Source organism: Mustela nivalis (assembly GCF_964662115.1).
Source record: "Mustela nivalis genome assembly, chromosome: 6".
In the NCBI taxonomy this organism is placed as follows: domain Eukaryota; kingdom Metazoa; phylum Chordata; class Mammalia; order Carnivora; family Mustelidae; genus Mustela; species Mustela nivalis.
In genome coordinates, this window is record NC_139025.1 from 1662985 (window position 1) to 1674368 (window position 11384).

Here is an 11384-nt window from a genome sequence, read left to right on the forward strand (position 1 = left end):
TTCAGTAAAGGCTGTGGTTGTCCTAAAGAGGCTCATAAGAGCAGAGGGCTGAAATCTTGTGGACACAACTCTGGGAATTTGGGAGAATAAAGGACACGAGAACATGCTGAAGCTTTTATTTTGTTGAAAACGGTAGAAATACAGGTGCGCGTGAAGAAGCCGGCCGTCAGCCGGGTCCTGGAGCCGCACTCCTTGTCTCGGGCCGCGCTCCGGCCCCGCACCCGACGCAGACCCTGCTGGAAAATAACATCTTTTCTAAAAAGCCGTCTGTAAATAAACATGAGAACAGCTTTTAAGTTCAGGACAACTTCCGTGGGAACAAACGGCGTGTGAGGTGTGAAGCAGAAAACCCGATCTACCCAGCGGTGGACCCGAAAACAAGAAAGGGGGTTTATGTTTATAAACATAAAATGCAGAGACGGCCCCGAATCCAACAGGGTTATAACGAGTGCACAGCGGGGCTCCCAGGGGCCCGAGTGGGCGGAGCGTCTGCCCGCGGCTCGGGTCCTGACGCCGGGGTCCCCGACCGAGCCCCACGTCGGGCGGGTCGTGACGCCGGGGTCCCCGACCGAGCCCCAGCGGGGAGTCTGCTTCTCCCTCTGCCCTCCACCATGCAACACGGTCTCTTTCTAGGATAATAAATGTGGGTGGTTTGTTTGTTTTTAAGTTAAAACAGGGCTTTTCACAGGAATGCGGGGCCGGCTCCTCGTGGGAAAGAGTGCTGGTGTGAATGTGGCGTGTTTCACTGCGGAAGCGTGACGAACCCCGGAGGCGGTCTCCGTTCGTGAAGACGAAGCGATGGAAATCTATGATGTAGGTAAAGCTCTTAGGAAATTAAGAGCAGAAGCAAAGTTCCCACGTCACAAAGCTTCACGGAAAGCACCCAGTGAGCCCAGCAGTTCATGGAGGAGACTGGGGTGCACGTCCTGGCCCAGGGAGAGCGGCCCTCCTGCCTCCTGCCTCCTGCCGCCGAGGGAGGACGCGTTAGCCACGTGGCCAGAATGAAACCGTGGCCCCAGGGAGGCGGTCTACACCCGCAGGGACAGGCATCACGTCTCCGCCCGGAGCCTCTCCTGCCGGTGCTCCTCGGGCAGGAGGACAGTCGGCACTGAACTTGGAGGACGTGCCCCATCGGGGAGGAGAGGGCGCTTCCGGGCCGAGGTGGCGTTGGGAAGCCGCGCACCGCGTAGCAAACCAGACAACACCCGCGGGGGGACTCTGATGTCGGAAGACGTGGGCGTAAAGGAAAAACCCAAGAGCAGGAAATGGGCGAGCACGTGACGTGGAGAGGCCGCGTGTCCGCAGACGCTAGCCGTCGGAACCGAGGAGCCACCGGACGCCCCATCTGCTGAAGGCGGAACCGGAAGTCTCCGTTCGGCAAAGGGCAAGCGCAAGCAGGTGTCTGCCCAGGGACGGAGGGGGCGACCGTGAGCGCAGTCGCGGGGCGGGCAGCGTGGCTGCGGGGCGGGGACTGCTCCCCGTGTTGGGTCAAGCCTGGCCTGTGTCTACCCTGCGGGCCGGGACACATCATAACCCCGATCCCTCTTCCCCAGGGCTCCTGCCTCTGTCTCCTCCACACGTCCTCACAGGTCACAACGTCACAGAGGGTTCTACTGCGGCGCGTCTCTCCGTGTCTCTCTGGGGCCCTCGGGCAGCAGGTCGGTGGGGGTCACGGAGTGCGGGGTCTTCGCCCCTACAGCTGCACGAAATGTCCCGTCTCCCTGGGGCACCTGGGCTCCCCCGTGCCGTCCTCACAGACACCTGCCTGCCCAGAGCAGCCCCCCTGCCCCCCGTGGGCCCTCACTTCCCCCACGGCCTTGCTGCCCCCCACTGGACCCCACTGTCCGCCGCTGTCCCCCACCAGCCCAGCCAGGCCGCCTGGCGTAGTGAGCTCCGCAGGCCTGCACCTGCGTCTGCTGCAGAGGCTGCCTCAGGCCTGTGGACCTGTCCGGTCCCCACACGGAGACAGGGAGTGTCAGACTGCGGCCCCAGGGGAGGGGACGGGCCTCGCTAGTTCTCCGGACACCTCCCGCCGGCCACTGAGCCTGCAGAGCACTCCCGCTCGCTTCCCCTGCCCAGGCTGGGCCTCTGCGGGCTGGACCCAGCCACGTGCCCCCCACATCCACAGTAAAGTCGCACAGACACGACCGGGGTTTTGAGCGGGCTTGTATTGGATCCACAGATCAGTCTGACCACGGGCAGCCCCGTAGAACTGAGCGTGCCTCTGGCTTCTACACATTGAGCTCCCGGGGGCCAACGGGGGTCCTGGCTCAAGGGTAGTCCCCAGAAGGCAGGGACCTTTGAGAGGGCTTGCTTCCCAGATGAGGAGGGTCCCACCGGCGGTCAGGTCAGCTGAGAGCATGGCAGGCAGAGGGGTCGGCTGCAGAGAGTCCAAAAGGGACTCCACACACTCAGAGGACGGCGGGCAGACGGTCGAGGGCCTGTGGGCCCTGGACCACAGCTGGAACTCTGACAAGGGGCTGGAAGGGGGCTGTGGTGGGAGGGAAGGGCCCCGGCCCAGAGACTGCAGGGGCCAGGCCCGTGAGGAGAGGGTCAGGAATGCCCTCCTGACCAGTCTGCCTGGTCTGACCAGTGCAGAGGGAGCACCGGGTGTCCCCCCGAGGGATGAGGGCCGGGTCGGGGGGGCCGAGACCAGCGCGGTGCTCCAGCACAGCCCGGCCAAGCGGGCAAAGCCAACGAGCGAACGTCCCGTGGGGACCAGGATGTGAGAGCGTCCGCGGGCCCGACCCGGCTGGCAGCAGCCGACAGGCCCCGCACCTGCCTAGCTGGGGTTCAGCTGTCCCGGCTGAGAGGGGCAGGGCGAGGCCGTCTGTGCCTGCTGGGTGAGGGGTGCGAAAGGCTGAGCCCCTGGGATGGAGGGGGCCTGTTCCGGCGAGCTGGGGGCACATCACCCAGACAGATGGCTCTTTGTCAGGGCCGAGCCCAGCTCCCCGAACAGTCCCACGAACAAAGCCCCCTCTGTCCACAGTGGCCTCCCCCTCACCCCCAGCACCGCCCCCAGGAAAGGAACAGCACCCCCATCCCCAGGCTCCCGGCCAGCATCCCTGCCCAACACACGCACACACACCAGGCCCGGGCACAAGGTGGGCCACTGTGCATGAGACATCCAGGGCTGCCCGCTCCTCCAGGACCCTGAGGCCCAGCCCGTGCTTCAGGCTGTGCCGGACCCTCCAGCTCCAGGGCAGCCCAGGACTAGCCCCCCTTTGGGCCTCACTACCCAGGGTCCCGTTTCCTGGGCCTGAGCACAGATCTGACCCTCCCCAGACGGGAACCTGGAGGGCTGGCTGAGGGGGGACCAGGACAGGGCCTCACCCCTGCAGGGAGGCCTCTACAGCTTATTTCTGCATACTCTCTTGATCCTGAACGCCCACAGACACCTGTCCTGCCTGCCTCCACTATGTCCCAAAGCAGGGATGGGCCAGAGTTTAGGGCAAGCAGCCCAAGGGGTCGTGTCTGCAGCATCCCTGGGGCCACCGGAAACCTGCTCCTCCGAGGCTGCTCAGGGCGTCAGGGCCCGTGCCCCTCCAGCAGGACACGCCCCCGTGCCCTCAGCGACCAGGCGGCAGGATCCAGATGAGGCCGGGCTCAGCTCCCGCCAGCCTGGCCAGCTCCTGCCGACACCGTGACTGCAGCCGGCCCAGTGCAGCCTCCAGGCGGCTTTCCCGGATCCTCAGCGCCCCAGTCAGCTCGGCAGCCCGCAGGCCTGGGCCCTCCACGGCTCTGGCGTCCCTCTTCACCAGCCTGCAGGGCCTGTGGGGCTGCGCCGGGGCCCCACCTTGCTCCCAGGCCCGCTGCAGAGCGGCCAGGTCCTGTCCCACAGCCTCCTGTGTGGCCCGCTGCGCAGCGCTCCACTCCGGCCCGCAGCCTCCAGCCTGCACGGGGGAGGGGGGAAGGGGGAGGTCCTGAGGCGGGGGCAGCCACACCAGCCCAGGTCACAGGCTTTGAGCCCCCTCGGCCCCAGCACCAACCCCCAGCAGCGCCCTGAGAAGGCTCCGACTCCTCCTGGGAAGGGGGCCGACCACCGTGCCGGCCCCTCCAGCCCTTACACGGAGCACCTGAGCCCGTGGAGGGGCCCTGGGGACAGGGCCAGCAGCTGCAGGCGCGACCCACTCCACAGATCACCAAGGCCCCCTCGGCCCGCTCAGAGTCGAGCACAGACCCCCCACCCACCTACCCACCCCGCCAGGGTCAGTGTCGGCCCCCCACACCCAGTCCTCTCCTCAGTCGGCCTCCCCGGGCTCAGCGCTCCCAGGATGGGGACCGTGCGGCGGGCCGGTCCAAGGGGACACGGCCTGTGGAGGCCACTTCTGACCCTCCAGGCGGGCCCATCCAGAGGCTCTGTGGGGTGGGGGACTGAGAAGAGGCTGTGTCCCCAAGGTGCGGCCCTCAGTGGGCTCTGGTCCAAAGCCTTGCGCGGCGGCAGACAGCTTGTGAGATGCCTGTCAGCACGGGCCACGCTCCTGCGGCCACCACAGCAGAGGCAAAGGGCTGTGGGCTGCTCTTCACGCGGCCCTACAGGCTTTGGGGGGAAAGCGTGCCCACGAGTTCCACCGAGACGCTTTAGGAACCACGAAGGGACCGTGGCTGGTCCCGCTCGTGGAGAGCACTGCCGCACGCGGACGGGGCCGCGGCTGGGGGCCGGGACAGCGGGACGCCTCCGGCCACCACCCTCCAGGGCTGCTGCAGTCTGCCCTGCCTCCCAGCCTTCAACCGCAGGACTTTCACGAGGGCTGTGTCACTGCTCCCCGTGTCCGCCCCAGGCCCCCACCTTGGCCTTCCAGGCCGCCCGCCGGGGCTCCGCAGCCCCCTGCAACTCCCCATGCAGGCTCCGTAGCTCCCGGGCCACCAGCTCCAACTCGCCAGGTCCCGACGCGGGGTCCCTGGGCAGAAACGTGGCCGGTGAGGCTTCCAGGGGGCAGCTGCCCAGGACCGTATCCTGCAGAGAGAGACCCAAGTAAGAGGCAGCCAGCGAGCCCAAGCCTCGTTAGCACAGCCCCGGCCCACAGCCAGTGGGGACAGAAGGGGCAGAGGCCTGCGGGCAGCGTCCTCCCTGCACCCCACCCCAGACAGCCACCGATCATGCCCGCAGGCCGCGAGGCCAGGGAGGCACGAAGGCCAGACTTGTGGGGACAGACAGACATCTCGGAAGGCCCCGACTCAGGGCAAGCCGGGTCCTAACGCGAGCTGCGAGGCTGTGTATGTGTATGGGACCTGTCCGGGAAGAGCACAGCTGACCGCCCCACCCTGGGCTGCTGTGGTCAAGGCTCAGGGAAGGGCGGGGAGCCGGGCGCACCATCCACTGCCAGAAGACCAGCTCCCGACGCCGCCACTCCAGGGCGGCCTCCAGGCGTGTGTTCTCACTCTCCAGCCTCTGAAGCAGCTGCAAAGCAAACCACAAACCGTGGCCAGGTCAGAACCCCACTGGGACCCCCAGCACCGGCCACACAACCATCATGCCCACCAGTCTCTTCTGCCCCCAAGCCGGTCACTCCCATCAGCCACCCGCCCTGCAGGGCAGCCCCACTGCCAGGGACCACCAGGCCGACCACACCTGTGGGCCCCACACTGGCCCCAAAGGTGGGCCCCCATAGGGCCAGGCGCTGACACCAAGGACCTTCGACTCAGGATCTCTGCCCCACTAACTGGGGGCTGCACCTGAGACGCAGGCAGAGGAGGAAGGCCCAGGATGGGGAGACTGCCAGGCTCTGGGGAAGGGAACCCTTCCTGGGGGAACCCCCCAACCACCTGGCTCAGCCCCAAACGTGCAGACCCCAGCCAGACACGGGGGTCCCGGGATGGCCATGTGTTCTAGCTCCTGCCAGTCCCACCACCAGAGGGCCCACTCAGCCCTGCGGAGGTCCAGTGCAGGCCTCCCCCAGCCCCACCCGGGGCCCACATCTCCCCCACCCCACCCCCCACCCGCCACCCCCACCAGGAAGCCACAGGCTCTTTCCTGCTACAACTCCTCTGTGAACGCAGCAGCCAGCACTGGCCACAGACACTGCTCCTTCTAGAAGACAGAGATGCTGGGCTTCCTGGGAACCCAGCAGCATGTTCTGGGGCCAAGACAGGGGCCAGCTAAGAGCTCTGCCCAACCACCACACCCTGCACAACAGGCACGCCTGGCTCGGAGGCTCACCGATGGAGAGAACCACCCGTGGGTCAAAGGGAGCGCAGAGACACGGGGAGGGTGCAGGCCGCACGCGAGCGTGTGCACAGTTCCAGTCCCCACGTGCTCCCTCCTCCCCAGCTTTAGGAAAGGGAGGCAGCACAACAGGAAGAGGCAACAGTCCCCTCTGCCCTCTGACTTTCAGGCCCAGTGCTAGAGCCTCCTGAGACACCCCCCACCCCCCTGCTCCATCCTGCTGCCCTGTGGCCAGGCACCGGGACGTAAGAAGGCCGCAGCCGCAGCCAGGAAGCACGCACGCTCGCTGCCCAGCTAGTCCGCAGCACGCCTGGCCTCGCGCAGCAACCGCAGATCACTCCGGAAGCTTCTGGGACCCGTCCCAAGAGTGCAGGCCCTCTGGGTACACTGGCCCAGGCTTCTGCCAGCTCCCCCTCCAGAAACCTTGGAAGGAAGTCGCCCGTGACCCCCATCCACCTCGAGCTGTCTGCCGTCCTGCGGCACCAACACAGCCCAGCCTCAGAGGCAAGGGGGAGCCCCGCAGCCCCCACAACACAGAGGCCGGAGCCCCAGGCAACAGCTGGCTGGGCTGGTGCAGCTTCTGCTCTGCTCCAGCCTGGGGGCGGGGGCCCAAGGGCAGGAAGCCTGGGCCTCGCTGAGTCACCCATAGAAGGGGACATAGCTAAGGGCACCTCGGGTTGCAGAGACACTGACTCTGCACCCTCAGGGACCAGTGCAGCCCGCCTGAGCAGGGCCAGCCAGGGACTGGCCGGGGACGCAGGCCTGGGAGACAACCCAGGTGGCCACCCCAACCCCACAAAAGGGAGCACATGACTCCAGAGCAAGGATCTGCGGGACCTGGAAAGAGGGGCCACTCCAGCCCTGAGCGTCCGCCCTCCTGCCTGGCCAAGTGTCCCCCAGGCTGGACAATGCCAAGTGCCAGAGCCCAGCCCTCAAGCGACAGCCAGCCCTGGGCCTGTCCCAGGACGCCCCGGACATGCAGCCCAAGGGAAGGAGACAACCAAGACAAAATGCAGTCTCCTGAAAAGAAACTCAGCCAAGTGTGGGGCATGCTAGACCCTCCTCCCACCACCTCAATCGCCAGATGACCCCGGCACGCCAGGCACCTACCCTATGAGCCTGAACCCTTGAGCAGTCTTCCGTGATTCCAGAGCGCCCTCCCCCCGACCCAGCTGCCAGCCCAGCCTAGATACCTGTGCCCCTGGGGCCCTAACCATGCCCAGCCACATATACACACAGCAGCTGCTCTAGATTCCTGCGCCACTGGACGGTCTAGGGAGCTGGGGAAGGCCTTGAGGACGTTCCTGCCCCCCCACACCAGCAAGATGGCAAGTCGGGCGATCACCCAGGCTCAAAGCTGGGCAGCTGGGTCCTCCTCAGGTCCCTCCCCACCTCAACCCCCACCACCTCACTGCTTTGCACTCCTATGGTACCAACGCACACCAGCCCTCACCTGCCGGCCACCCTCTGGGTCCCTGAGCAGCTGGATCTCAGCAACAGACAGGTGGTCAAGGCCGCGGTCACTGTGGCAGCCGCAAGTATAGGAGTGGATCTGAAACAGGCAGTGCGAACCCCAGGTGAGGTGGAAGAGGCACTTCTCCAAGCACCGAGGGAGGTTTTTGGAGCCTCCCCTATAGGCAAGGAAATTGGCCACGCCTCGCCAAGGTGCTCCAGGGCAGGCCAGGGTCAGGCTTAGGACAGTAGTCAGCACTGCTGGAGCGCAGGCCAAGGCCCTCCAGGAGGTCCCTGCAGGGGGAGGGGCACTGGGCGGTCCCGCCTACAGCTTCCCCATCCCACAGAGTTCCCAGGAGTGTGGTGGGGATGGAATGGAGCACCCCTGCTTCTCCCTAAGCTCATCAACTGCCAGGTCCATGTGGTGGAAGAAACAGCCTCTGGACAGGCTAGGTGGTCCGGTGGAGCCAGTGGTGGGGACACAGAGTGACTGTTTGGGTCTGGGGGGCAGGGAAGGCTTCCCGGCAAGGTGAGACCAGAAGGCATCACGGAGGTTAACCATGATAGCCATGGTTAGCCATGTCCCAGCCAGGACAAGCAAGTGAAGCTTGCGCCAAGAAAGAGAGACACAGGTTCCAAGAAGGACTGAAGGAGCAAAAGGCCTTCCGCAGGGGTGCAGAGGTGCACAGGTCCAGGGTGCAGAGGTACAGAGTGGGGGGCCCAGCATGGAGGAGCCCTTGGCTGGTGGGAGTCCGAGCCTCCCTGCCCAGCCACCTCTCAACCTGGACTTTGTACTACACCTGTACGAGGCACCTGTGCCCCCAAAGCTGTGCCTTACCTGCCCTCAGGAACCCTAAAGAAGCCGCCTACCGCCCATCAGCCTACCCCAGGATGTGGGAGAAGGAAGAGGTACCTCGGTTCCAGAAACAGGCCCAGGCAGGAGCGGCTCCCCCAGGGCCCAGAACCCATTTCTTCTCAGAGACAGAGCCTGAGGGCTCTGATGACTTCTGGAACCAGGAAAGCCAACCCCACAGGCTCCCCGATCCACGACTCACTGCCTAAGGAATGCCCAACTCCACCTGCCCGAGGACCCCTCCTGGACCATCTGAAGCCCTGGGCTCAGGTTCTGGGCCACTGCAGGGCAGTGCCCAACGGGTCAGCTCCCAGCCAGGCCTGGGCCCCAAGCAGCCCAAGGCCAGGCTCCAGACTGGATGGATAGGCCTCGGGCAGAGAGAGGCAGCCAACAGCCTGTAGCACAGAGAGTAAGTGCCCCTGGGTAGACAGTCCTCAGGGGACAATACCTTGCCCAGAAGGGCACACAGCTCTTGCTGACTGGTGATCAGGTCTCGCCACCGGAAGCGCAGCTTTCCCATCAGCCACTGCAAGTGGCGTATGTCCACAGGGCCATCTGCTTCTTGGCAGGGTGCAGGTGGGCCAGGACTGGCCAGGGCTTCATACTGAAGAGGGCACAAGGGTCACACCCTGCTCCCATAGTCCCTGTGGAGACCCCAAGGGAGACAGGAAAAAAGAGGCTCCTGGAGGGACAGCCAAGGGCCCCCAGGGCTGCCAAGAGGAGACTTGGGGGGAGCGCCTGGCTGGCTCAGTGGGTTAAAGCCTCTGCCTTCGGCTCAGGTCATGATCTCAGGGTCCTGGGATGGAGCCCCACATCGGGCTCTCTGCTCGGCAGTGAGCCTGCTTCCCCCCCTCTCTCTGCCTGCCTCTCCCCTTGTGATCTCTGCCTGTCAAATAAATAATTTTTAAAAATCTTAAAAAAAAAAAAAAAAAAGACTTGGGGGTCACACCCTATGAGCACACACGCTACCCTGCCCAGAAGGAGGGCCAGTGAGCAGGCGAGAGCAGGGAGGGGAAATGCGGACCCTCCCAGGGCCGACCTGAGGGCTGGCCCAGGCCCGCACACCCGGGACTGCCAGCCCCCAGCCCCCAGCCCCCTCCAGGCATACGCACCTGGCACAGGGGTATCTCATCACCCAGCCACACGCGAGTCCGGGCCAGCAGGTGTTCCAGCAGGGGCCCACGGGCCAGCAGCCAGGCCAGCGCCAGCAGAAGCTCACGGCTGCCCTGGGAGCCGTCCTCGGGGAGCTGAGCCAGCACCCGCCTGGGGTAGCCCTGGGAGCACAGCGCCGACTTCACCAGGCGGACTTGGGCCCCTAGGGATCGAGGACCGCCTGCTCAGGGGGCCGCCCACGGGGAGACCCGGCACGACCCCCAAGAAGAGGCCGTGTTTGGAGAGAACAACCCATACTCACAGCACAGGGTGAGGGGATCAGGGCTAACGGGGGCGGGGCTCGTGAGGCGGGCGGGGCTTTGCCCGAGCAGGTGGAGGGGGCGGGGCCAGGGCCCGTAGGGGCGGGTTCTTACCCGGGAGGCGGGGCTAACCGGGAGTGGGCTTTACAGGAGGCGGGCCCAGGCACAGGGTTTGTGAGTGGATAGAGCCGGCCCTCGGGGGCGTGGTTTACTGTGCGGGCGGGGATAACTGGGGCGGGGCTTCCGCGAGCAGGTGGACCCGCGGTGAGTGGGCGGACCTTACGGGGAAGGCGGGCTTACCGAGGGCAGGGGAAGCCCGGGCGCCGGCGGCCGCCGGCGGCGAGAGCGCGCGGAAGAGCAGCTGCCAGAGCGCCGGGGCCTGGGGGAACCAAAGAGCGGCGTTCCGCGGGGCCGGCCGCCTCCCTGCGTCCGCCCGGGCCCCCGCCCCCCGCCCCCTGGGCCTCACCGCCTCCGGACGGTCGAACTTGGCGCGGCGGAAGATCTCGGGGCTGGGCCCGGCGGGCAGCGTCTGACTCAGAGCGGCGATGGCCTCGGGCAGGGCCCCGACCGCGTGCTCCCGGCCCCCACGGCGCCGCCGCCGCCCCATGCAGCCGGCTTCCCTCGGAGAGCGCACCGCGGCCGCCGCGCTGGGCAGTCGCCCGGTCCCCGAGCGGGCGGGGACACGCCTCCAGCGCCGGCCCAATGAACGGCACCGGGGCCTTTGAGTGATGTCTGTCCTGTCCAGTGCGGAGGCCGTTCCGGGGCGGCACGGGCCAATTGACGTCGAGAGCTCCGCGGGGTCCGCCCTGGGGCCCAATCGCGCGGACCCGCCTCGCTCAGGCCCCGCCCCCCAGCGCCCCGCCCAGCCTCGCGCCGGAGGCCGCGGAGCGACCGCGCGTGCGTCCGCGGCCGCGCGCTCCCGAGCCCCAACGCCTCCGCGAAGCCCGGCCGGGCGGGCGCGCCAGGGGCTCCCTCGGGGAGCGGACGGCGCCTCCGCTCCCAAGCCCGGCCCCGCACCGCGGTCTGGCGGGTCCCCGGCGGCCGCGGCCCCGGAGTCCGACAGCGCGCACGGACAGGGAGGCGGCGCGTCCGCCCCGAACGGCAGCGCCCCCGCCTGAGAGCCCCGCGCCCCGGGCTAGAGCCGGCGGCCCGCGCGGGCCGGTTCTGAACGTGCGGCGCGTCAATCCCACCTCCTGGCGGCGGAGCGGCCCGAGCCGGCGGCCCACGCGCCCCTCCGCGCGGCGGCCGTGGCCACGCCTGCAAGGAAGCGCGTCCCGGCGGGTCCCCGCGCCCCCGCCGCGGTCCTCACCGTCGCCCGCCCTCGGCTCCGGCACCGCCGGCTCCCACCCAGGAGGCCCCGGTCCCCGCCTCCAGCGCCCCCTTCCGCTCGGCCCGGCCTGGTCCCCGCAGCCCGCTCTGCCGACGCCAGAATAAAGACCACAGCCCTGACCCACCCGCCCTGGCCGCCGGCGATCCGCGCCGCACGCGTCCCGGCTGCGAG

General features: G+C 67.2%; 1 protein-coding gene and 1 long non-coding RNA gene across 2 annotated transcripts; both read right to left on the bottom strand.

The window, feature by feature from the left end:
* Positions 1 to 100: 100 nt before the first annotated feature.
* LOC309868010 lies at positions 101 to 1814 on the bottom strand. Its single transcript, XR_014313454.1, has 2 exons — positions 1563 to 1814; positions 101 to 233 (listed from the first exon to the last, which is right to left on the bottom strand). It is a non-coding gene; the product is annotated as an uncharacterized lncRNA (long non-coding RNA).
* Positions 1815 to 2149: 335 nt separating this feature from the next.
* Positions 2150 to 10749, bottom strand: TEDC1 (tubulin epsilon and delta complex 1). Its single transcript, XM_082737337.1, has 8 exons — positions 10350 to 10749; positions 10184 to 10262; positions 9584 to 9786; positions 8920 to 9075; positions 7620 to 7718; positions 5315 to 5401; positions 4790 to 4957; positions 2150 to 3893 (listed from the first exon to the last, which is right to left on the bottom strand). The coding sequence occupies exons 1-8, from the start codon at positions 10488 to 10490 to the stop codon at positions 3570 to 3572; spliced, it is 1257 nt and encodes a 418-aa protein (XP_082593463.1). The 5' UTR covers positions 10491 to 10749; the 3' UTR covers positions 2150 to 3569.
* Between the last annotated feature and the right edge of the window lie 635 nt (positions 10750 to 11384).

What these genes read in the sequence shown, in the direction of transcription:
- TEDC1 (XM_082737337.1), bottom strand. Translation starts at nt 10,490, where the DNA reads ATGGGGCGGCGGCGGCGCCGTGGGGGCCGGGAGCACGCGGTCGGGGCC. An exon ending in TGTGTGCCCTTCTGGGCAAG is followed by an intron (nt 7,719 to 8,919) that starts GTATTGTCCCCT and finishes TGCCTGTTTCAG; the next exon opens with ATCCACTCCTATACTTGCGG. An exon ending in TGGTCTTCTGGCAGTGGATG is followed by an intron (nt 4,958 to 5,314) that starts GTGCGCCCGGCT and finishes CTCTCTCTGCAG; the next exon opens with GATACGGTCCTGGGCAGCTG.